The 25,886-nt window shown below is 45.5% G+C and overlaps 1 protein-coding gene across 7 annotated transcripts in view; it reads left to right on the forward strand.

Annotated features, from left to right (window-relative positions):
* The first annotated feature begins 81 nt into the window (after window positions 1–81).
* ino80 (INO80 complex ATPase subunit) overlaps window positions 82–25,886 on the forward strand; it is a 36,675-nt gene continuing 10,870 nt past the window's right edge. Inside the window, exons 1-28 of one of the 7 annotated variants that reach the window (XM_037085558.1) lie at window positions 82–471; window positions 1,882–1,947; window positions 2,352–2,543; window positions 2,690–2,847; window positions 2,952–3,019; window positions 3,147–3,293; window positions 3,407–3,527; window positions 3,621–3,826; window positions 3,933–3,986; window positions 4,172–4,375; window positions 4,495–4,699; window positions 5,022–5,089; window positions 5,230–5,451; window positions 5,659–5,739; window positions 6,101–6,196; window positions 6,871–6,930; window positions 7,350–7,492; window positions 8,715–8,799; window positions 8,900–9,017; window positions 9,241–9,326; window positions 10,849–11,016; window positions 11,293–11,426; window positions 11,634–11,701; window positions 11,925–12,018; window positions 12,235–12,451; window positions 14,739–14,879; window positions 15,584–15,809; window positions 23,784–23,911. In XM_037085558.1, coding sequence (XP_036941453.1) covers window positions 2,392–2,543; window positions 2,690–2,847; window positions 2,952–3,019; window positions 3,147–3,293; window positions 3,407–3,527; window positions 3,621–3,826; window positions 3,933–3,986; window positions 4,172–4,375; window positions 4,495–4,699; window positions 5,022–5,089; window positions 5,230–5,451; window positions 5,659–5,739; window positions 6,101–6,196; window positions 6,871–6,930; window positions 7,350–7,492; window positions 8,715–8,799; window positions 8,900–9,017; window positions 9,241–9,326; window positions 10,849–11,016; window positions 11,293–11,426; window positions 11,634–11,701; window positions 11,925–12,018; window positions 12,235–12,451; window positions 14,739–14,879; window positions 15,584–15,809; window positions 23,784–23,911 — 3,450 coding nt within the window. In that variant the 5' untranslated portion in view covers window positions 82–471; window positions 1,882–1,947; window positions 2,352–2,391. Of the gene's footprint in view, window positions 472–534; window positions 1,164–1,881; window positions 1,948–2,066; window positions 2,184–2,351; window positions 2,544–2,689; window positions 2,848–2,951; window positions 3,020–3,146; window positions 3,294–3,406; window positions 3,528–3,620; window positions 3,827–3,932; window positions 3,987–4,171; window positions 4,376–4,494; window positions 4,700–5,021; window positions 5,090–5,229; window positions 5,452–5,658; window positions 5,740–6,100; window positions 6,197–6,870; window positions 6,931–7,349; window positions 7,493–8,714; window positions 8,800–8,899; window positions 9,018–9,240; window positions 9,327–10,848; window positions 11,017–11,292; window positions 11,427–11,633; window positions 11,702–11,924; window positions 12,019–12,234; window positions 12,452–14,738; window positions 14,880–15,583; window positions 15,810–23,783; window positions 23,912–25,886 lie in introns of those variants that run through there. The other 6 variants (XM_037085559.1, XM_037085556.1, XM_037085557.1 and 3 more) reach the window with 6 other exon arrangements.

Raw genomic sequence — 25,886 nt, forward strand, 5'->3', positions numbered from 1 at the left:
GAATATCCATCAGTCCCACCATACCTAAAACGGAGTTCCCTTCTGGTGACGTAAGACGTAGCTCGGTAATCTTCGCAGTGAGCAGACGCTGTTAATCGACATCGGAAATTCATCGATGAATTCGAAATGGTTGTGTATTTACGGCCGTAAATGGCACACACTGTAGACATGTGCCCCATTGTGTTTGCTAAAGTTGCCGCTTGGATTTGTTTTTGCAGCTGTGCCGTCGGAGACTTCGATAGACGAGCGTCCCTTTATCTGCGATTGATTAAAACGCCTGCTTCTTGCTGTACCCTCGCCATGGCGTCGTGTCTCTGCTCTCTCAGTAACAGAAAGTGGCCGCCTCTCTGCTGTTGCTGCCGACTCAAAGCTCACAGACTCGCTCGGCGCCCCAAACCGCCATTTTGGAGTCAGAGAACCGAGAGTCGGCAGCAGCGAAGAGAGAGACGAAAAGGGGGACACGGGGCCGAGGTGAGAGACTCCATGGTGGTTGTTATGGCGAAGGAGCAATGGGGGAAGATGGCCGGGAGGGAGAAAGAATTAAAACATGGGGATCATTCGTTCCGAGTCCCCCGCTCGTATCCGCAGCAAGGGTACGAGAGGCGCGGGCGGAGGGCCTTGCTGTCGCTGCACCGCGGCTAGCCTGTTTTGAAGAATCGCTATTAAACCAATATCATATCTTAATACATTGTTTAGGAAGGGAGGTGGTGGCCTTAAAGAGACAGAACCGATTTGAATACTTCATATTAATGGTGTGAGAGGACGTCTGTGTCCAAACGCTTAGTGTCGGATAAGCTAACGTCTGTGATGAAAAGCTACACTAGAGGAGGGGATAGCGAGGATGCTGCCGCTCTCCCACACAGGCTAGGTGTAAAGAAAACCAGCTAGCGACGATAACTAACGCCTGTGGTGTGGTTTACTCTAACCAGTAAGCTGTCAGTGTGTGCGTAAACCAGCACCTTGACCCTTTACTGTCATTGATCGGAGGCAATGCTACCGTGCTGACACAGCGAGGCTGCTAACGGTCGTTAGCTGGCGAGTTCACAGCCCGGTGCACCATCCAAGGTTAGCTAGCAAACCCCCGGCTAATGCTAGCACGGATTTGCTAGCTGGCTAATCACAACATAAGGGTGCCTTAGCGAATGAAGCTAAATATCGTCCAGGTGAACACAGTTTTTCTCTCATTCAGAAAAAAGAAAGCCCAAACTCCAGCTTGGATTTAGCTCCTATTATTATTCTCCCCGCACTTTTGGCTGACGGAAAGTCATGTGAATATGTAAATGAGTAGTAATTACAGGGGACACCACATTAAAAGATTACCATCTGTCAAAACAATCACATGTGCAGTCAAAAATGACATTACAAGTTGAACTGCAGTGTAATACTCTATTGAATCACGTGTTTAATGGCCTTGGGGAAGTGAAACTATTCAAAGTTTACATCCAGTTTGACCTTTTAACAAACTGAGTGGACTGATGTGGAAGTTGTATGCAGTGTATTGAAACAACAAGTGGGGAAACATCTTTTCTTGGAAGAAGTAGCAATGATCACCTTCATGAAATATTTACAGTATAAACATGAGTGCAAGCCCTGTGCACATTGTTGCAGGAGCTGTCATTTTCTTCATTTAATTGTATTTTTTATTGTTATGACAACATTTTGAACCTAAAAATATATGTTTATGGAAAAGCTCATTATTTGAGAGTCATGTGTACTCATGCACCACTCACACTGTCAGTATTGCACAATGAAACAAACTCCAAAAATAGAAGGAGAAAAAAAAGAGCACAACACGTGAAAGAGCGCGAGCACACCATTAAAACACTTTCTGATATTGTCATGTGAATATTGGTTTGTGACTGTGGGTTTCTTCTTCTGTAGGGGTTTTCATTGTTGACTGATCATTAATCTTGGAATCAAGAAAAAATGACATCCCTTCCTGAGAAGGTAGGTCCACTGTTTGTACTGCCGTTTGCTCAGTGAGCCATGTGCTGGCACTGTACTGCACGCCCAGCCATTTGAGGAGAGCAGTCTTGATATTTGGAACTAAATGTCCCGTTTTGTTACCATGACAAAATTTGAGATGTTGGCAGCGACTGAGAGGTGCAGAGAAGGAGAATATCTCCCACATGCCGGACTAGAACATCTCTTGGGATAGTAAAGCAACTGCTTATGAACATCTTGTGAGTCATTTACAAATCCTTTAAGTGGTATGAACCGTCACACCACCAGTTCTTGCTATGATTTAGGTGAATTATGATAAAACAGCAGTGTTACTCACCCCATGGTTAGTCTGTCCTGTGCTGCTCACTCTGACCTCGAGCCATCTGCCTCTGCTTCTCTCTCTTCAGTAAAAGTTGCTGCCCTGCTGGGCAGAGGTGCGTGTGCTGCATGGCGTCAGGGCAGGGTGGCCGGCCGGAGGTTGGGGCATCAGGGAGCTCTGCCCTGGCCAAACCTCTCTACCTGCAGCGCTTAGAAAGGACCCTGAGGTTGGACACGTTCCTGCGCCAGACTGCCGCCATCTTCAACAGAGACATTACCAGGTAACAGGCACATTCTGGGATCAGTTCTAGTCGGCTCTGCTGTTTTATCCGGCTCATGCTTGGATGGAGAGATTAGTCATCCAAATGCTGTTTTGGTGTGGTTGGACAAATGGTGGGCTTAAAGCTGCGTGTTTTTTATGTTCTAGTGATGACAGTGATGACAGCGATGGTGCATTGGGGAGAGGGCTATCCCTGGATCCCTCCGGTCAGCATACAGCTTTGACTGTGAAGACTGAGCCATGTGAGCAAGGGGAGGGGTTGGCAGAGGGGAAGCCCCTCAACGGAGTTCTGCTGCAAGGTAAAGGTAAGCTATATCTATACATGTTAATATTTATGTTATTCACATATAACATACTGTCTGTGGAAGATATCATGTGATGGTTTCTTCTCTCCCTGCAAACTCCACAGACCAAAAGGCAGATAAAACTAGCTTCTACAATTTCTCCAAGCTGAAGAAGAACAGAAAATGGCTGAAGGTATTTAATATTCTCCATCTTACTACAGATATATGCATTTTATTGATTTATACATTACACGATTCCTCATTCCTTCATGGTTTCTTTTTCATTCCTTCCCTCCTCGTTCCTTCTCTGTCTCCCGCAGAGTATCCTGTTGAGTGACGACACCACAGATTCGGACACAGACTCCGACGACTCCGACTTCAGTTTGTCTCGGGAGGAGCTGCACGACATGCTGAGGCTGCATCGCTTCACCAGGCAGCATCAGAGCAAGTTCCACTCTGACCGAGAGGTACAATCACACTCACACACATGCAGACAAACACAATAAGTAGAATTGTCTGATATGTGTTTCTTGTTACATCCTCTTTTAATTTTTTCATCTTTTGTATATTTCTCCTGCAGCTTCACCAGTATCAGTATTACAGCACTGGACTCCTCTCTACTCATGACCCCTTCTATGAGCAGCAGCGCCACCTCCTGGGCCCAAAGAAGAAGAAGATTAAAGATGAGAAGAAATTCAAAGGTAAAAAACATAAGAAATGTGGGAATAACTGAATAATTCCTGGACTAGTGGATTAGATTTATAATTGATCATTCGCATTATTTCCTCTTACAGCCAAACTAAAAAAGGTGAAGAAAAAGAAGAAACGGGGAGAGGGAGACTTTTTGGACGAGGGGCGTCCTTATGTCACCAAGATCTTCGCAAAGTTTTCCCATGATGCTCCGCTACCCGTAGTGAAGAAGAAACATCTCACCATCGAGCAGCTGAACGCACGTCGACGAAAAGTCTGGCTGACCATCGCTAAGAAGGAGATCCCCAAGGTTAGTATGTGTGATCCTGAAAAAAAAGCTTGTGCTCAAGAATTTCTGGTGAAACGTCCTGTGACACTTTTTAGCTCTAATTAATGTGTTTTTACATGTTTTGCAGTCTTTCAAGCAGAAGACGTCTGCTAAGAACTTAGTACTGACCAATGCTAAAAAGGTAAGTTGTGTGTATATACTGCTGTGTTGTTAAAATGGTCTTTTAAGGGTTTCTTCTTCTTTTGTTTAGTGAACTTCTTTTTCTGGTTGAGTCATGACACCAACTCTTCATTTTCAGATCATGTAAAAGCTAATTGCAGATTAAGTTCATCATTAAACCTCTTTTTTCTTTTGGTTTTGTCCTAGTTGGCTCATCAGTGCATGAGAGAAGTTCGGCGTGCAGCTATCCAAGCCCAAAAGAATTGTAAGGAGACGTTACCGAGGGCTCGCCGCCTCACCAAGGAGATGATGCTCTACTGGAAGAAGTATGACAAAGTGGAGAAGGAGCACAGGAAGAGGGCGGAGAAGGAGGCGCTGGAGCAACGGAAGCTGGATGAGGAGATGAGAGAAGTAGGTGGAATGGAAGTTGTTTTCTTTAGTTATTTAGCACATTTTCTATTGAAATATTTGCATGGACATACATTCTGGAAACATGAAGAAACATTGCTGCTCTCCTCCCCCTCCCGCAGGCCAAGCGTCAGCAGCGCAAATTGAATTTCCTCATCACCCAGACGGAGCTGTATGCTCATTTCATGAGCGGTAAAGCCAGCATCGGGGGTCCAGAGGGAGATACAGCCCAGGAGGAAATTCTGAGAAAGCTGGAAGACACCGCGGCGCAGAGACAGATTGACATCGGAGGAGGCGTAATGGTCAACATGGGACAGGAGGACTACGGTATGAATGGCTCTGTTGGGTTTATTCTGTTACTGGAGCGGAGTCAGCGGCTGAAACTCAATACTGAGTCCGTTGCTACAAACAGACCTGTTATTATTATGTTTCTTACCTCTTCAGCCTCTTTTCTGTCTGTAAATTATATTTCATGCTTTTTTCCTCCTCATGTTGAGCAGCAGGATATCTGTGCAGTGACCTACTAAGAATAAGAAACAGGTCACTGAGGAGTCACTTTGTTAGCCAGTTTCAATATTCTCCAGTTCGTTTCTAATAAATTAGAAACAACACGGGTAATTTTTTATCCTGGAATTGTATACGATTTCAGATAGTGAACACTACAAGTCCCAGGCCTTGAGGAATGCCAAAGAAGCCTACCAGATTCATCAAGAGAGAGTAAGTCGATGCTCGCACAGCCTCAGAGATGAACTCATCATACACACACACACACACACACACACACACACACACACACACACACACACACACACATTATCTCTCTCTGTCGTAAATAATCCCCAAATCTCTTGCTGTAGACTCGAATGTTTGATGAGGAGGCTAAGGACAGCCGCTGCGCTTCGCTACACGCGGCGTGCAGCTCATCCTCGGGCGCCGGCTCAGGCTTCGGAGAGAGCTACAGCCTCTCCAACCCGTCCATCAACGCAGGTGAAGACATTCCTCAGCCCACCATCTTCAACGGCAAACTCAAAGGCTACCAGCTGAAGGGCATGAACTGGCTGGCCAACCTCTATGAGCAGGTACCCACGTCAGCCTCAGACACTCAGACAAACATAACAGTATTTACTTCTTCTTTCTCTCAGTGCTTTCAGTTGGCATGTTGTTGGACATGTAAAATGCGTATCTGCGTATTGTTTTTGGTTTTTCAGACATTGCAGAGCTTTCCACATTATTATGTGCCTTTTTTTTATTCACATTGACAGATTTATTTTCTCCTCTCTCTGCAGGGAATCAATGGAATCCTGGCAGACGAGATGGGGCTGGGGAAGACGGTCCAGAGTATCGCCCTGCTGGCACACTTAGCAGAGGTGAGAGATTTTAACAAGCTTTGTGGAATATTCAGTTGTATTCTTCCCCCCCCCGTACTCGCTCACAAACATCCAACATCTTTGTACACCTGCATCCTTTTAAAGAGTCCCACTGAATGACTCACATGACTTATTCATTGTTGCGAGTCGCTGATTCGCAGGTCGTACGGTCTCATAACACCAAAAGGAGAAAAAGTGGAATTCAGGGGAAATACGTGCTTTCACTGGCAGGAAGATGCACGGCGTGTTTCCCCGTTGCATCCTGTTATTTAGGCGCTCACACATGCACACAGACACACACACACACAAGAGCACCTGTTGTGGCGGCTGTCGATATATTCTCCTCTTTGTTCTCGCACAGAGAGACAACATCTGGGGCCCGTTCCTGATCATCTCCCCTGCATCCACGCTCAACAACTGGCACCAGGAGTTCACGCGCTTTGTGCCCAAATTCAAGGTGAGAATGCACAAAGCGGAAACACCTTCGATAAAACACGTCCGCAGGAACCCCTGGCATCCTCGTCTCTGCCGTCCTCATCTGAGAACTGAGAGGATGAAACCTGTCTGGGACGAATCATTAGGGGGCAGTATTGTACTACCACACTGTGTTAAAAACCGGCCTCTGTGTGTGTTCTTAAATGTTAAAACACAACATTTATCAATTACATCAGCTATCGGCAATGCTTACATGCACACACACACACACACAGCCACTGCAACATGCATGATTCTTTGTTGTGCTCAACACTCAACTATGCCAGTTTGAAAATAAATCAATTCCAGTCTGTTTAGCTAATGAGGTGTGAAAAGACCCCATTACACAATTTGAAGATAAGCTTCCTGAACACTCAAAGCAAGACTGACCCAAAACAATGGAACGCCAGCGTGCGTTGAGCGATGCAATGATGTGTAAATCTTTTCACATCACATTTCCCATCAGCGGCTCGCCAACTGGCGCAGTGATTCATACGTGATGCTATGTCTAAGTGTTTCTTCTGGAAACATCACTGTGGCTCTGTTTTCTTTTTGCATTGCTCGGTGTCAATGTAAGTGGTTTGGAAGAGCTTTAAAATAGGATTCACACACAGCTTGAGACTCACTATTCCCCCTTTTTATAATTTTGTCTCTCAGGTGTTGCCATACTGGGGGAATCCTCATGATCGTAAGGTGATTCGGAAGTTTTGGAGCCAGGTAAGGAGGAGATGGTGACTATGAACACACAGATACAATGCTTTTATTGTGTTGTTTTGTAGGCCTGTAACAATAACTATTTTTATTAGATGATATATCGTCCCATAAATAATTGAAATGAATCATATTATTCTAATTTTAAGACCTTTTCTGGGACTGATATATGATACAATAGCAAAGTAGTGCAAGAAGATCTAATCATAAAGAGTGCAGTCATCTTGTATTTCTTGGGAATATTCAGTCACTGGAGATTTTACGATATCACAATTAAATAGAAATAAATCTAATTAAACCACAAAACACAAACAAGTAAAACAGACCCTTGGAATCTGTTAACAAATATGTGTCAAACACAACCAGCAGCACTCATTTTCTTCTGGTCTATAACCTGTGTGATGTGTTTGTCTGCGTTTCAACAGAAAACCCTTTACACACAAAACGCACCTTTCCACGTGGTGATCACAAGCTACCAGCTGGTGGTCCAGGACGTCAAGTACTTCCAGAGAGTCAAGTGGCAGTACATGGTTCTGGATGAGGCGCAGGCGCTGAAGAGCAGCACCAGGTAAAAACTCTAACGTGGCTTCTGTGTCATCATGTAACTCTGTATTCCCAAAACACATTGCAGCACTCAGAGCTGTGTGTTCAATTAGTTTTAAAGGTTTCAGCTCTCTTTATCCAGTATTCGACTGCTAGTTTAAGCAGATAAACACACCATCCAGAAGACTGTCCTGAGCCCTATTTGCACAGGACTATTATTACCAGTGGACCTTGTATCATTTAGAAATCACCTCCCCATGTTTGTGATTCATGTGGTGCTTTCATACTGGATCAACAAAGTGTGTATTTGACTCATATTTACTGACTGTATGTGCTGGATATGATGTCAAGGCTCTGTGTAACAACAACAAAGCGAGGCGTCTGTTCTGCAGCAGCCACATTATTAGTATAGTTTAGAGTTGAACCACCCACTTTCTGCATGTGTTACAAGCATAAATACGCATTTACAGCTCATTATGATCAAATAGCAGATGCTTTGTGGCTGCACTTGAATATTACCTTGTGAATCTTTTGTTGATCCTAACTGTGTCCGTCATCACTTTTTAAATGTCAGTGTAGTTGATATCACTGCACAGCTGCTGACTGACTGCTGTTCAACATGTAATGAGTCACGATCAAGTTTCTTACTTACAGAAAAAAATATGGCCCCTAATCACGAAGATGCCGATTGGCGTGGGACTAACATTATTACACGACCTCTGAGTTTGTCAAAAGATGGCAGGTAATTTGCCGTTGAATTATTACTTTGTGAATTGCGGACATGGCACGGTGGCACAGGATTAAGATCACATGTGGCCTCTGTGTTTTTGTTACAAATTATCCGAGGTCCCCGAGGTAATACTGGTCCCGTGCGAATAGGGCTTAAGCTAACATGAACAGAGGCCAGCAGTTATTTTAAATAGTACGGTGGCTGGAACATGCTGAACAGCAAAATGTCTATTTTAAAAATCAACAAAACAAATTATGACCTGGAAAAATAAAGTTTCCTATAATTGCATAACCATGCTTAATGTCATTTTTTCTCTATGATAAACTGGCCAAAACCTACAAAACTAGTCTGAAAATATCTTGAAATGAGAAACATATTTGTGCACATAAACAGCGTTCCACAGTTTGAGTAAGTGGTGTGATTACAGCACAGTTAAGTGCTGAATAAACATGATAAACTCATGGAGTTGTTGCACCAGATCTCCAAACGTTCAGCGTTTCCTTTTCTGTGTGTTCAGCGTTCGGTGGAAAATCCTTCTGCAGTTCCAGTGTCGAAACAGACTGCTGCTCACTGGGACGCCCATCCAGAACACAATGGCTGAGGTGAGCAGTGTGTGTATGTGTGTGTGTTGACACTGGCGCATGTGTGTTCATGAGATCCAGACAGAACTGTTGACGGCTGTATGTTATTACTGTCTCTCAGCTGTGGGCCCTGCTGCACTTCATCATGCCCACGCTGTTCGATTCCCACGACGAGTTTAACGAGTGGTTCTCCAAGGACATCGAGAGCCACGCCGAAAACAAGTCGGCCATCGACGAGAGTGAGTAGAACTCCACAACTGAGGGGGAATAATGTTCCTCTCTGCTGCTTGTTCAAGTTCCCCCCCCCACCTCTTTTCCAGCCCACGACACATACGATCTTCAACTAATTTGTACGGAAAATTCCGTCATCTGTTTGCCAATGTTTGAACTTTTATTTCTGCCCACAGTCCCATGTGATACGTCCTGAAGCTAAACATCGACGGTTTAATGTTTGTGTTTCAGACCAACTGTCCAGGCTGCACATGATCCTCAAGCCTTTCATGCTGCGCAGAATCAAGAAGGATGTGGAAAACGAGCTCTCAGACAAGGTAGAGGAACATAAACATGATTTGGATAGAATGCGAAAGGCTTAGAGAGTCGGGACGTTCGTTGTGTACACAGTTTATGTAAAGATTTTTGAATTAAGAACAATGCAAAATTCTACTTTGTCATTACAATGTAGCCATTCGTCTTTCCTTCCCTGCTGCAGTCTGTCCCAATGACACACAAGGTGTTGTAACAGGCTTGTGAATGATGCTCGCGCTGGCAGATCCTCTTGACAGATGTTGGACTCCGGGTCTCTCGCTGTCACACGCGGCACACACATACTCACTCACTGGCTTGTGGGAGTCTCGATACGCACAGTCAGAGGAATGGCAGAGTTCACGGCTCCCCCACATCTGTCTCTTCCCCCACATGCAGTCCTGCCAGCCCGCTTCCTTTTTTTCCTTCCCCGCTCTCGTTGGTTTTCTCTTGTTTTGTCAGCACAGTTCACTCGCGGTTCACGGTCGGGTTTTTACGCTTTGTTGTTGTTCGGTTTCACTGCTCTCGTTGACGCGCGACACTAGATAAACCAGAGATTTTTTTAAAGCTGGGCATCAAGTCCGCACTCATAAATATTGTTTTTAGTTGAGCCCATGTGAAAATACTGTGTGTGTTCTAACAGAGGCATAAAAGACGGTAATGCCGAATCATTTGTCTGCACTGTAGCCACATGTTATATATGCAGCCTTTTTTAAATTTGATTTTTTACTGTAAGTCGATCTTTTTACTAACCAGTTCCAAGTGAGGATATTTCCATTCACGTCTTATTACACATGCTCCCTTTTTTTTCTTTTATTTCATACCAAAATGCATTCAACCGCAGTGACTGATCATGACTTATAGCCCTGAACTTCACAAAACAAATTCAAGAAAACCATAGAGACAGTTTACAATGTTATCAGGCCACTTCAAATGACATTTTATGATCTAATCATTCAGATTTGTAGACTTAGTAGCCAAAACAGTGTCACAAGATACTCTCTGGGTGTTCACAAATATGGCCCAAGTTAGCGGGAGACTTGGGATGGGAACCATGTGAGGCCTGCTGGAAGACATTTATAACCCAGTGATGGAATCAGTTACTTGTTGTAAAAGAAAGTTGGCAATACAAGAAAGATATTAACATACAATAAAGCAAAGACTGGCTTTTGGTCAAAAGACTTGAGCACATTCTTTCATAATAAATATTCTCATGAGAGGCTCGGGCCTATAAATATTTTTCGCAATATCGAACAGCTGTGTGATTCTTCACACTTCATGATTTGGTAATTTTTTTTTTGCTCCTACAAGTATTACCAGAAGAAGCATGTCTTGTAAATATGGTAATTTCATGTTCGATGGGCCTCAGATGTTTATCATTACAAAACTCAGTTTAACTCAATAAAACTAAATTTATAGGTTTCTGTAATCAAATTGCTCGTACAGGAATATTTCAATACGCCATCTTTTACTCACTGAAGAGAAACAAGATTATAAAAATGACATTGTATCTTTTGAACACATTCGTTCTGCTCGCTTTCTCTACAGATTGAGATCCTGACCTACTGCCAGCTGACGTCGCGACAGAGGTTGCTCTACCAGGCTCTGAGGAACAAGATCTCCATCGAGGATCTGCTGCAGTCCTCCATGGGCTCGGCCCAGCAGTCCCACACCACCACCTCCTCCCTCATGAACCTGGTGATGCAGTTCAGGAAGGTACGAGCTGTGGCCTGCGTTCAGTTGTCCTTTTGGTTTCCAGCACAAAAATCTAAATAAAGCACAACAGTTTGGATTATTTTTTGTCAGAAGCAGCAGCCATGATGATTGATCACGGTTATTAGTTGTAATGATTTCAGGAAGTATCGTCTCTGAATCTGAAACTCAGTATGAATAGCCGAACAAAGAATTGGCAGTCTCAGAACATGCATGAGTAGTGCCAGGATCCTTGCCTTTCTTTACTAAATCCACCGTCTTGTGTCTGCCTGTGTGTAGGTGTGTAACCACCCTGACTTGTTTGAGCGCCAGGAGACACGCTCTCCTTTCCACATGTCCCTCAAGCCCTACATCATGTCCAAGTTCCTCTACCGTCATGGCCTCCTCCACGGACACAACCAGGCCAAAAACAAGTAAGTACTTCCACACGATATAACTCACAGACACTCTCAAGGACAAGGAACATCCAATACAAACAGTTTTAGTGGACATTTGTTGATTTGGGAGTAGCAAAGGGCTATTATCTCAATTATAGCTATTAACAGAATCGCCCTGGGTTGGATTTTGCTTCTTCTCGCATTGAGTGATGTAACTTTGTCCACCACGACTTTTCTCCTCAGATTACTTCAAGTGCTGTTGTCTCCCTTCTCTCCAAACCACATCCAGCAGTCGCTCTTTCACAGAAAAGGTGAGCATGTGTGAAGCTATGTACACAAAGCTCTTGATGGAGCCAGAAGTTTGTTTACTCACCTGAGTGGATCTCTTTCATTTGACTTTCATTCCTCAGACTCGCCCCAACGCCTCCCTTCCCCAACCTATTTCATCTTGTTTATTTCCACATTTCTCTCTTGTTTTTCTTTTCTTTGTTCTCGTATCCTTCATTCTGTATTCTGTTTCTTATACTGCTCCAGGTGACGACAAAGGAAGCTGTTTCTCCTTCCTGCGCTTCATCGACACGTCCCCAGCTGAGATGTCCAATCTCATGCTGCAAGGCACCTTAGCGAGGTAGGCTTTTAAGTTTCTCTCTTCAGATCTGTTTTCTCTTTTTGTTTCTGTCGGAAAGATGTCAGATAAGGTGGCTTAGGGGGTAAAAAAGAACCCCGTCCAAATCTATCTTAGCAGGACTCCAAAAGTAGCAGAATTCTTTTTAAAGTGCTTCTATGAAAACTCATGTTCTGACTTCAGTTTTCCTCTCCTGCCTCCCGCTTTTTTCTTTCACAGATGGTTAGCTCTTTTTCTGTCCCTCAAAGCCGCGTATCGGCTCCACCATCGGCGCCTGTTCGGCCTTGAAGAAGAGAGTCGGGAGGAAACCAGAGACTTGCAGGGGGACGGAGAAAGTTCACAGCCCAGGAAGAAGTGTCTGTCTCACAAGGACCTGATTCTGTGGCTGAACAGGCCGACTAGTTTCCCGAATATGCACAACAGCCCTGTCCTGCAGGTAAGAAACACACCAGACACACGCACTCACACAGAAATCTTTGTACAGTCGGGCGCACTGTTGTGTGACAGACAGGTGAAACTCCAGAAGCGAGCTGTGTGCTTGCTGACAAAGCTAAAACTGTCCCCAGAGCATCAGTCAGTGTTTGGCCACACAGCGTGCCCTCTGCCTCGGGTTTTCTCTCCCTCCTCTGGGATCCAGTGTGGAACCAGATCCCTCTGTAGCCTCGTTACCCAGGAACACTGTCCTCCCTCCCTCTATATGTCTCCAGTGTCTGTGCTGACCAGCCGGCTAACTCTGTACCTCTTCTGTCAGACATTTTCAAGATAGAAAAATAGTTTTACTTTGACTTTTTAACCATTTGCAGTCAGACTTTAAGAGGAGGCACACATCGATTTCTGTAAGTCTGTCTAGCCACATCCACTGTGCCAGATCAATACGGAGCCCCCTCTGTTTTTTTTTCATGCTTTTTTAGTCTATTTTTTGTCTTGCACACTCAATAAACAACCATTTATATTATATATCTATATTTATATATATATCTTTCAGCATCTCAGAGACTCTAATGCTTACAGGAAAGCTGATTCTGAGGACGATTGTAACAGAAACCATAGTTTGTGTTGGGTTAGTAGTACGGTTAGTAATACTGTTGCGGCTCAAACAGTCGAGTGGTACATTCAAACCATTCTGGCCGCTTGTTGCCACCACAATTCTTTTAATTTGCACTAAAATGCTTTCAGATGTGTTAGATTTCCTCCATTTTGTTGTTTTATTTGGCGGTAAGGAAACCCGATTTATTACTCAGAAAGACAAAGTACAAAGCATAGGTGCCAGTTCAAACACACACAGACCACCTCAAAAAAAAAATGTGCACAGCTGCAGCCTGCAGATGCACTACAAGGTCACTGCTGCAGGGATGTTTTAGTCATTCTGAATCCCATCAAGCTTTTCACACAGCAATGAGTTAACCATTACCATCCTCCACCGATTCTAACTCAGCTTCTTGTGTGGAAAATTCTCATGAGAGAAAGCTGTCGGGAGTAATTCCATCCTCCTCTTCCTCTCCTGGTCTCATCACTCTGAGTCAGGCAGCTGCCAAACGTCTTAGGTTCCCCCCCCCCCGAGCGGCTTAAGGAACGAAAGAGCAAGCACAACCTTAAGAAGCAACTTCAAATATGAGATAAAAAGAGAAACTTGCAGACACCTGCAGAGCCAGTGCTGTATGCGTACCGTGTGACTGTGCTGACCCCCGGACTCCCACTTGAGCTCCTAGAAATTACTCACCCCCACAGAACGTCTTTCAGCTCCTCATTTTTCTTTTGAAGCAGCGTGTAGCTGGCACACAGTGCCTCCTCTCTCTGCTTGGCTCATCGCTCTCTGGCCGCACACTTAAGAGTTTGGTCAGCGTTGCCTTCAGCTGTCCTGCTGCTGCAGTGAGGAAGTGAGGCAACGCCGAAAACCTCCGCAACGTGTTTTCACTCATACAGCTTCTGTTTGTCCCAACATGGAACACATTTATTCACATATGTTTGTAAATTGAATTGTGTTTTACCTTTGTGTTATTTGCTTTTTGCTTTTTTTTTGTAATCCTCCAATGAAGTAGAGAACTTGCTCACTCATGCCGACCATGACCTGAGCTTGCCATTTCTAATTTCTGCCATTAGATGGCACTGTGTATCCACCATTTCTGTGTCATCACACAGTAACATACACACAACTTTTCCTCTTCCTTTAACACATACCGCTGCGTTATATTCAAATTATTCATCATTATCTCTTCAGCACCAACCTTTACTCAAAATGTGTATATATAAGGTCTTTGCAGAAGAGATTATACGATCAGGCTTGCAAGCGCAATTAAGATGATTTAAGCTGCATAATCATGTCTTTTATATAACGTTTTAATCATTGAGCTGATATTTTATGTAACGTGACAGCCAATGATACCTAAATATCCTGTTGGAGCCATTTATAAAAAAACAAACAAACATAAGTGTCGCACTCAGTAACCTCTGCAGGCTTCGGTTTGTTTGCCTCTGTTTGCTTCATATTTCTTTTACATTTCCTCCAAATTGAAGATGTTTTCTTCCTTCTTCACAATTCTCGACACAAATCGAAGCAGGAATCAGTGCAGCAGGAGGTGTAACGTCATCTGTGAAGATTTGAAATTGCTAGCTGAGATATAATAACTGTATTTTTGATTTTTTATTTATTTATTTTTTGGCTTTAATGAAACTGGATGCTGGGTAGTAATGTAGAATTTGGTGTGTGTGTGTGTGTTTTTCAGGATCTGGTGTTCACAGCCCTCAGGCCGGGCACGATGGGACTCACAGACGTGATGATCCACAGCCGGAACTCTGCCACCTCCTCGCTGCGGCCCTGCCAGTCCGTACCGCCACCCAAGTTCCTGCTAGCCGCCACGCCCAGGGTATGTATGTCTGTGTGTTCGTGTGTGTGAGCAGCAAGTGGGCCAATGAAGGCACTCTTGCATGTCCTCTGTCTGCTTGTTGAGACAGTCTGCCTGCCTGTGTGTGTGTGTTTGTGTGGTGGCCCGTGTAAGACAGAGAAGCATTTGGGTGGTCGTGGAAAGGGAAGAGGGAAGCGCTGTGCACGGTGCTGTTGTAGGCTTTTCAACAATGAGTTGCTCTTATCTGTGTGTGTGTGTGTGTGTGTGTGTGTGTGTGTGTGTGTGTGTGTGTGTGTGTGTGTTTGTGTTTGGGGTGTGGGGGTCACCACTGTGGTTTCCAGCTGCATTTAAAACAAACAGCCTCCAAAAAAAAGGGCTTCTTGCTCAGGTTGTACAGCAGCTGTTGAGCTTGTTCTTGCCTTCCTCCTGCACACCACACACACACACACACACACACACACACACACACACACACAGAAAACCTGCTGATTCAGTGAAACCAGCCTTCATGCAGTAGTTTTACTATCGATCTTTGGGTGGTAAATCTCAGTCAGAGGTTGTGTTTTCATAATTAACACTTTGATTTAAAAGGTTTGAAAAAACTAACCACATGCAAATAAAAGTATTAACATTGCATATCCTAGAATCTTCCATCTCTCTCCACCAGGCAGTGTTATCCTTTGTTTCAGATATAGACATCCCTATTTTTCCTTTCGGTTTCCTAGGTGACTGCAGTTCCCATGGAGCGTTATTGTGACGACCGCAGCGCAGAGTACGAGTGGCGGGTGACACGCGGCGGAGGGGGCACAGTCTTCAAACAGTGTTTTCTCTACGGCTCCCCTGAACTCGCTTCAGACTGGCGCACGAGGTCCAATACATTCCACCCACAATGCCCTGGGGGCGTGATGGCGCTTTACCCGCGGCATGGATGGTCATTCATTCGGATACCTGGTGAGGACTTCATGTTTGTGTATTTTCCTCTTTGCAGTGTTTGGTTTTCTTTTGTGGTGTCCTTCATCAGTCAGGTGTGGAGCCCTGCAGTTGTTTGTAATGGACAGCCGGATGCTATGTAGTTAAAAATTAGTGCCTGTTAGTGAATACCAACATTTGTGACTGTCGGCAGCAGAGGAAAACACAGATGAAGCTGTCAACAACAGCTCATAACTTCTGTAATGCTAGACCATGGTTTGCTTTGTCTTCATTCATAATTCAACTGACAGTTTTATCAAACTGGATATCCAGTTTTTGACTGAAGGGTGAAACAGGGGCCCGTGGGAGAGTCCAGAGAGGCCGGCCCAGGGTCAGCAGGGCAGAGTCAGGCACATCACCCCCCCCTGTCACTGCCTGTGCGTCTGCCAGGCAGCCGATCCCTCACAGTCTAATGGACCTGCCGAGATAAAGAGGCTTCTGTGAGAGTTCACTCGCATAAACACCTGCCAGTCATTTCCATTAAGGTTCGGCGGATCGTAGGCGTACGTGCGCCTCGCAAGCGCTTTATCAGGAGCGCTCGGGCTCGCTGAGTTAAGAGTCAGCCGGAGCGGAGCGGGCGCTGAGTCTCTGCCAGGGTTCAGATGGCTGATGGATGTCCAGGGTGAGGGGGGCCATTACAATTTTACAGACAACACTTCCCTTCTCACTGACCTGTGCAGCCCCTCTACCTCTGATAAAACGGTCTCTGTCATGGATCACGATGACTGCTTTTCTTTTTGTTATGTGGTGAGGCAGAGATTCCTGGCACAGAAAAGTTGATCATTCTAGTGCTTAAACTTAACATTTTGTAATCCCTTGACATGATTCAAAACTTTCCTATAGACACTCTCCCTCAGATTTTAATATTGTAATGCTTGATTTTTGTCCTCTACCCATCCGTGTATACATGTGCTTGTGAGAGTGTTTGTGTGTAAAAGTGAGAAACAAAACAAGTATTTGTGTGTCTGTGTGAGAACCGTCTGAAAGCTCTTGTGAAGTTAAACGGAGGCAGACAAAGCGAGGAAGTTTAGCTACTGGTCATTGTTCAAGTGCTTAGTTAGGTAACACTAATAGATGGTCCGTCTGTGTGTGTGTGTTTGTGTGTGTGTGTGTGTGTGTGTGTGTCCATTCAAGGAGCTCACACGGGTGCCTGAGGTGTCTCTCACCTCTCCCCACACACTCTCCCACGCTCAGCGGCGTTGCCTTTTCTTCACACACGCACATGCACACACACACACACACACACACACACACACACACACACACACACACACACACACACACACACACACACACACACACACAGGGTGCCGAGGAGGACAAGCTTAACCCCTGTCCGTTCCCGCTAACTTACGGGAGCTGCAAACTGATCTGAAATCAGCATCTAGCCACGGCCTCTCAAACCCGTCTGGTCTCCCACTTCTTTCTCAGCCTCGGTAGGAAGGAAGTGACCCAACACTCCGGCTGCCGTTCTCCGCTGAACACATTGTTGCCACATCAAGGCCCAGATATGTACAGTAGCCTGGCTGAAGTTTCCCAGCCTCCCTCTCCTCTGCTCTCCCAGCACCCACACCTTTCAGAACAAATGGCAGAGCTGAATAACTGTTTGTTTTGAGCGCCATGGCGTGAGTACGGCTGCCCGCTGATATCGATGGAGGAATCTAATCAGAGGACTTATTAGGAATCTGGCCACAGAGGAGGAAAAAACAATTGAGGCTGTAATGTCTTGGGCCTTAGATTGTTTTTATTTGTTTTTGATGTTGTTATAATGTCAAGGACAAAAGCATTTCATCCATAAAAGAAAAGATTAGCTACTCCGGTGATGTTAATATCAAGAATTATGTGATAGCGCTGCACCTTTCTGACGGTGGAAGATGAATGCAGGGAATATTCTCAGCCGTGCACTGAGCCCATGCAGTCATCTAGTCTGAGCCACCAGGCAGTGACAGCAGAAGCGGAGGTTTTCACTATAATTAGAGGGACATTCCAGCCTTGTTTGTTTGCTAAATTCCTGCATTTCTGTGGTCGCCTCTCTTTCACCTTTTCCGGAAAACCTCACATATAGCAACAGTCGGGTCGCGTTATATTCAAACCTCATTTCATGCTGTTATGATGTGTCACGGTGAAGGAAAAAAGCATTTTTTGAACGTGCGTGCCGCAGGATTATTTGCAGAACATTCCAGCGTGACACAGAAATAACCCCCCTCGCTGTCTGTGTGGCCCCTGTGTCGCTTTCAGTAATTAGAGGGAGCTGCTCCGCAAAATGACGGCCCTCTCACTACAGCGCCGACTCCTGACTCTTTTTCTAGCTTTATCGTGAGCTGGGAATGGACTGTCACTGCTGAGAAGGAGATGGCAGAGGATTGTGTGTGTGTGTGTGTCTAAGTATCAATCAGACTATGAGAGTGAGAGAGAGAGGCCAGTAAGGTCTGGCCCAGGCAGCAGCCCACATCAGGCTGTGGGAAATGCAGTTCTGCCTTCCTGTCCCTTCAAAGAAACTCTGCTCTCCAGTAAAATGGCAGGAAGCTTCCCCCCGGGCTCTCTGATAGACAGGCACAAAACAACACAGACGGCCAGCCTCACCACATCACCGTCTGACTCTACCCCTCTCAAGCTGCGTTAAACTGGCACCGGTACGCGTCTGCGGAATTTAGCAAATTCAAAAAAAAAAACAAAAAAAAAAAACGGAACAGAAACATCCAGCCAAGAAGTGAGTGAAGGGACGGGGATGTTTTGATTTCCTTGTCCAATAATGTGGTCGTAAGAAGGGGGAAAAAAAACAGTTCAGTGATACTTAATGAAACTTAATCCAGAAGGAGACTGAAGGGGGAGACATTAGCCACATTATACCTCCACGATGACATCTTTGAACATGGAGGCCAAGGAGCATCTAACTCGCTCTCTCTCTCCCATAGCCAGCTAGCTTTTTATCTGTGGTGTGTGTCGAGTCGCTGCCGGCCAGGGGTAACTAGCGGTAATCTGTCTTAATGACAGAGTTCACAGTGGGCTGCTGTGGTGTGGTGAGATTCCCCCACCAAACCTTCACAGACTGCCTGTCTCTGCCCCTGCTTAACGACTCCTAGAGAACCAAGGGAAGTGCTCATCTTACATGTTTGAGGGGAGACAGTGATGCATTTGCAAACAGATTCCATAGATATATATATATGTGAGTATATATACACACAGATATAAATGCAGTCCATCATTCACGTTCTCTCACAAGTAGTCACGCAGACATTTTTTTGGTGCTCTCAGGAATTCATGCTTGTCACTTGGCTCCGCTCCAGAGTGGAGATGCTGCGTTCTAGATGCAGATGGATCCTCAACGAGCCCTAACAAGACGCTCAAAATCTCCCCGTTTTTTTTCTGTCTGTCGCCTCACTCCCTGCGTCCAAATCCTCCCGATGGCATCTGGCTCTTAGCTCCGCTGATGCCGCGGCGGCGAGAAAATTAAGTTTAAGTCCGATTTTTGTCGATATGTGCAGAAGCAGCAAAGTAGTGTCGGGCTAATATTTCCATCATCAGCGGTGCTGAACAAGTGTTGCCCATTGACTTATTGATCTCACAGTGTAATATATCATTATACAGTGAGGGGCTGACGCTCGGTTCGATCGTTGATTCGACCTGCTCTGTGGCCCCCCATCTGTCTCTCTTTCTCACATAACCATCCATCCATCTTCTTTCATCAGCTCCGGATTCTTCCTTTTTTTTTCTCCTTTCCATTCTACAATCTCGCTGCTGCTCATCTCCTTTTCGATCGCATCTGGCCCACTTCCACCCCGGTTAGGGGGGGGCGGCTCCGCTCTTGGCTTTGGCAGTAGCAGCAGCGGCAGAGGGGAAGGGGACAGGACAGGGCAGAAGATTCTAGTGGCGTATTAATGAAATTAGCGCCGTAGTTGGTTTGGGAGTATCAGGCGCCAGGCACCAGGGCTGGGCCGGGGTTAATTAGCTGGCAGCAGGCCTCTAATTGGGTCAGGACCGTGTCAGGCCCCTGGCTCTGGCCCTACAGGGATTGGATTACACCGTCAGGGGACAGACAGTAGGGGGAGGGAGAGAGAGGGTGTGTAGGGGAGGAGCAGGAGGGGAGAGTGTGTAGTTGCGGAGGAGGGAATGGATGGAGAGAGAGGGAGCTGGAGGGCGCAGTGGATGTGGTGGAGAGGGGGAGAGAGGAGGGACAGGGGAGTGTAGCCTAATCTGCCAGCAGGAGGTATGGATAGGAGGAGGCGGGGAGGGCTGGCTGGGTGAATACCGCTGTTAGACTGGATTGGATTTAGGCGGGTGGGTGGTGGGGTGCTGTGAAAAGGGGGGGGCAGGGCAGGTGGTGAAGCTTGATATGTGTATCCATGGCAACGGCAGAGTGGTGTGACACCACATGGGATTTGCTTGTGTTTTTGGGGTGTGGTCTCAGCGCAGCCCTCGTCCCTGTCAGTCCGCAATTAGAAAGTTGTTTTGTGACCGTTTTTTTTTTTCTTTTTTTTTTTTTTTGCGCTTTCAATCCACATTTTTCCTCGAGAACGTGAGCTGATCCGAGGCTCCTTTTTCATGCTGCTGCTTCTGTGTAAACTCATCGTGATTGAATTTCAACTGAGCAAATCTTGAGGGCCAATTCATTTAAAAGTGCCACATGAGTTCGATGTGTATAAATATCCGTTTTAATCCCTCTAAGCCCCTCACAATCCGTGTTACATGCACAGTTACTGCATGCAGTTTGCTCACATTTATGACCCGTGGTCGTGCATTTCACTGCAGCCACATGTAGCTTATAATGTAAGCCATAAGTGTTATGTTGGAGTGAGACAGACCACCAGAGCCCTCCCAAATCGCAATTATTCATTTTCTTGGCTCCGCTTTATAGGGTATGGCAGCGATATTTAGAAATAGGGATTTTCTGTATGCAGCTCTAAATGTTTTGAACTCGGCCACCTCTCTCTGTAAGCCACATCGCTGGGCTTTAGGGAGTTTGGATAGTTGCAGGGGCGGGATAGATATATATATGTTTTTAAAGTCTTATCATTTCTGACCTGCATCTGTTTCTCTGCTGCCCTTTCAATATTTAGAATTGTTTCCGTATCACTCATTTTCTCTGTGGCTCGATTGTCACTGGGTGTCAGATATGTTAGTGATCCGATGCTGATGAGATCTCCTTTTATTTTGATCTTTGTGTGCCAGCTAAAAGGGGGTGCTGGGACTTCAGGTGGCACACAAAGATCAAAATATAGGGAGATCCCATCAGTGTAGTCAAATGTCACAATGTGGCTTTCTTAAGAAGCAGAGCAGCTCTCCTATTAATGGTCTCCTTCATAATCCAGGCACAAACAAGAGGATTATCCAGACTGACATGTCTCTTCGTACAGAAATAATAGTGTCCAACTGCTTAATATGGGATTTTCAGATTTACAGTTTATGCCCTTCAAGAATTAGTTTAAATACATACCACGTTCAGTCCTGTTGGGCCGCAGAAATCCTCTATAGGGGGTTGAACCTATCTTCAAACATGACATCGGAGTCTGGAGGCTTAGATATAATCTGCTAAACAGAAACAGATTGGAGGCAGGGGCTGAACAATATTGCCTTATATGAGCATTTGCATCTTTGCCAAGTGGTGGTTTGCATTTGGGTGGTTGGCTGTGCGGCCCGCAACGCTGCTCGCTGCCCTTGACTGAGCGGTGGCCCTGGTTAGACTGGCACCTGCGGTGAGGAGGCCCCGTCTCTTCTTGACCACAACATCACCGCCGCCGCCACCGTGCTAATACCGCCTCGCTGCAGCCGGAGCCACCACAGACCCCCTTTCACTCTCCGTCTGTCCCTTTCTGTCTGGACCTTTTTCTTCTGCTGCTCATGCCTAATCCTCTGCACGTCTCACGCTCTCCTCCTTTTACTTTACAATTCGGCCACTTTTCTTGACGCCAAGGCTAATTATAGGCCTTTGAAGGCCGGTTACCGTGTTTGTGTATCTCAAGGATTGCGGTGCTCTGCTGTCTTGCTACGCACTAAAATCGTGCCACAGCAATGTATAACAGCTGCATACCTTACAGTAAATCTAAAGTTAGCCGGATCTGCTTCAGATTAAGTTTATTGTCTCTTGCCATACGTGTATTTTGACTGTCTTTTATTATCCTCCCATGCCCCCTTTTTCCCTTTTTCTTCCCTCAATGTCTTCATTTCCTTCGTGGAGTCTCACAATCGTAGCCCATTTCATGTCAACTTATTCGCTTGAAATATAACGAGGAATGACAACAGTAGTGAAAAGCATACTCTGCTTGCACCAGCTGTTTGGAGGAAACCCAAACAAGAGAAATAGGCAATAATAAACATTGATTGAAAACTCATCCTGTCAGCATTTGCACAGGATGAGGCTCGGACAACGTGAGAGCTTCATGTCACGATTATCCCGGCCAAAGTAATTTATGTTTCTCGATATCCTGTTAATCGTCAAACTCTGCTTAAAGGTGCAATATGTAAGAAATTAGCCACCTGTCGAATTCACACTCCAAACATGTAGAATGTATCCTCAGTGTTTTTATTGTGATCTGTGAAACAATCTTGTTCTGCCCGACCCCTACCGAGAGCCTCTAACACTGTGTGACCAGGGCTGAGTGTGTTTGACAGGCTTACCCACCACTCCAGAGTGACCTGTAGGTGAGCCCTCCAATCCCTCCCCAGAGTGTTTCCCCTGTTCATCTGTTCTATTAGTTCCTCTTTAACACCTCTACAGGCCATGACCTTGTTTCGGGGGCTGTACTGAAGGGTCACAGGTCAGGGTTCAGCCTGAGTACACATTAGCATTGAATGGCACCGGTTAAAAAAACCCACAAAAACAAAAAATGGAGAAGGATCTAGTTGGTTTTGTGAGTCTCGCTGGATCATTAAGCGCAATGATTGTCTGAGGGGTTTACGTATATTGTGGCAGGACGTTGTCGTATGCATGTTTTATCACAGCCTCGGCTTCCTGACCTTGTGTTTTGGATTGATAGCACGTGATTTTAACGCGGTTGGTTACATTACTTTGACAAAGCAAGGAAATAAGACTGGGAAATATTTATATGGCCAGGTTTTTGCTGTGCAAAAAGGCTTGGGAACAAGTGTCCCAGCTCGAGTGCGAGGTGGCCAAGCCTGACTCACCCTCGGGGACTCTCTTGTAACCCTTGGCTCGACCCTGTCAGCTGACCCTGGACCTGGCCTTAGGTTCTCCCCACTTAGGGTCACGACCCCTTGGTCAAACACCATAGTGTGCCTGTCATTGGGTCGATGGGAGCCCCGGCCCCCTTCTCATTCTGCCATTGTGCCAGATGACGTTAATTCCTCATCAGCTGGACGTGGAGGGAACCACTTGAACAGCAGACCCAGGGTCAGATCGCTGAAGAACATGCGATGTGGCGGCGGCAGTAACGTGACGAAGACCAACTGCTAGGCCGTATTTGTTCGTCTTTTGTGCCATTGTTGTGAAATGGAGTGTAAATCACCTTTTCTCCCAATGTCTCTTTCTTTCCGTCCCTTTCTCGCTCTCTCTGCCCTCATCAGCACATCCAGTCAATAAGGGCCGAGCTTTATTTAAACAATCGGCAGATCAGGGACAGATTTAGGAGGATTGATCTTGGGGCTGATCCGCTCCGGTGAAAGGGTCTTTATCCCAGAGAATGCTGCCCTGTCGAAGACTTATATTGATTCAAGAGGAGTTAATAACCTCTGAATTGATCGGGCTGCTTTCCTGTATTCAGTGAGGAAGCAGATGTATCACATTATGAGATTATGTAAAAAGACTAAATCTTTGCAGCGAGGGGAAAAAAGTGACATGACAAGCTTGTAACTAATACACGTGTCTGTGTTTTCCCATGTTTTCTTAATAAACCAAAAATGTATTTCTAAATGTCACGCTGGACATCCTGACTGTGTAAAATAAAGTGGAACGAGCAGTTTTGGTATTCATTCATGTCTTTTTCTCTTTCCCTCTTCTAGATAAGGAGAGCCTGATCATGGAAAGTGGCAAACTCCACACATTGGATGTCCTGTTGAGTCGGTTAAAGTCCCAGGGACACAGAGTCCTCATCTACTCCCAGATGACCCGCATGATAGACCTGCTGGAGGTGCAAACACACACACACACACACACACACACACACACACACACACACACACACACACTCTCTACTGATATTCATTGTTAATCAAAAGATAGTTTAGTTTAATTTGAGTACACACTCGTTACACAGACGCCAACTACCAAGAATAATCTTTTCTGATGTCGCACCTTCGACGTGTCATTCGCCAACATCCGTGCGGTCACAAGCCAGTTGTTTAACTGCTTCGCCTTCATCAGCAAGGTATTGAGCTGCAGTACTCCTAATCAGCCTGCCTGTCCCTCGTTAGTGCACTCATTAGACGGCTAATTAACAGGTCAGGCCTAATTAGCGGGGTCTCATCTGCAGGGGAGGCAGCCAGATGGGAGGGATGACTGGAAGGAGCGAGGGGAAGAGGAAAGGTGGAGGGGGGAGAGATGCGAGAAGTGCGACAACAAATGGAAGATTAAAGTGGAACATTTTACCCGTAATGTTTTCAAGGCTCTCTAGAATCTCTAGAATCCTTCAGGAAAAAAAGCTTGATTTTTCAACATAATATGGTGTTTCATCTACACACCAACAAGCTTTAAATAATCAAAAAGAAATTGTTGTTTTTCGCCTTCTAATGTCGAACTTTGCAAGAATTGAACAATCGCGATGAAAACAAACAATCAAAGAAAATATGAACAGCCCGAAAATAAAATAAGTAAAAGTGTCAAATATAGTGGCCAAAATGAACAAGCACATTTCAGCTGTCAGATACTATTTCATTGTTGAGATAAACATTTTATATTGACTCCTGTGGCTCTAAAGCTTTATTTTTTGCAATTGCATGTATAGCATGAATGTAGATATGATCATATAGCATTAAGATTTTGGTTTAGGTACTTTTTAAAGTATACGTACTCTGAAAATAGTTGTAGGAGGGGCAGAAGGGGAGAGAGATGGGAAAACATAAGCACACATTACACAAAGTCAGAAAAAGAGATAAACCAGGGTGAGTTTAAGCAACTTCCCTTATCACCACAAGATAAATGATTCAATGGGCAGAGAGGTAACGCAGATACGTCCTCATACCGTTAAACTGATATATGAACCGGGACTGTAAAAGAAGAAATCCACTCCATCACTCTCTGTGTCTTAATCATTTCTGTTTTCAAATAACTTGTCACCGCTCTCTGTGGGAAAAACAATAACGCAGAGCAGTTTCGCCGGCGGTCATGTGTCGATTGTCGAAAGTCTTGGCGCAACGCTCCATTGTTGCCTCCGTATTTGTTGCAAACATCACTATGGAGCCAAAAGTCCTCGAGCATGATGTCATTGGGAATTCCTTCCCCATTCACACGGCGCGGTGCTGTTTCCACAGCCAAACCTTTTGATGGTAGATGGACCCAGCCCAGGTGGTTAAGGACCGTCTTCCTGTGTGTCTGAAAAACAGTGGGAATGCCTGTTGTGATAAAAGGCCAGAGGAAAACGGCAGCGCTGAGGAGATGGCTTAGATAATGTGAGTCAGTCGTCCTGTGGTGGTGTTCTTCTCACCGACTGTTCACCTGTAGTCGTCCCTCCAGGCTGTGAGTGCCGGTGACCTCACACTGTGATTGGAGCCTGAGAGAACATCTCCTCTGCTCAGAAATCCACAAATTAATTCTTACATTCAGCCAGTCTGGCTTCAGTTTTCCACGGCCATATAGAAAAAAATAAAAATTCTGCAGATGGAGTTGATTTCCTGAACATGAGACTGTGACTAAGGGACAGAGTGGAGGAGAGGCCGACGCTAATCTCTGTCATTAGCGTCATTGTTTTCGTCGCCGGTCGGCTGCCGGTCCTTCTGGTGACATCACGTCGTCGGGGTGATGGATCGCCGAGATCCGGGTGGCCTGCAGAAAAATAACATTGTTGGCTTTCTCTGGCAGCAGCCGATAGCGGAGCCGGACCGCCAAGTCACTGCCTCTCCTGCCTGAGTTGTGTGTCTGCGGCTGCTTAGAAGGCACTTTACTGTACA

The sequence above is a fragment of the Acanthopagrus latus genome, chromosome 22 (genome assembly GCF_904848185.1).
Source record: "Acanthopagrus latus isolate v.2019 chromosome 22, fAcaLat1.1, whole genome shotgun sequence".
Lineage (NCBI taxonomy): Eukaryota > Metazoa > Chordata > Actinopteri > Spariformes > Sparidae > Acanthopagrus > Acanthopagrus latus.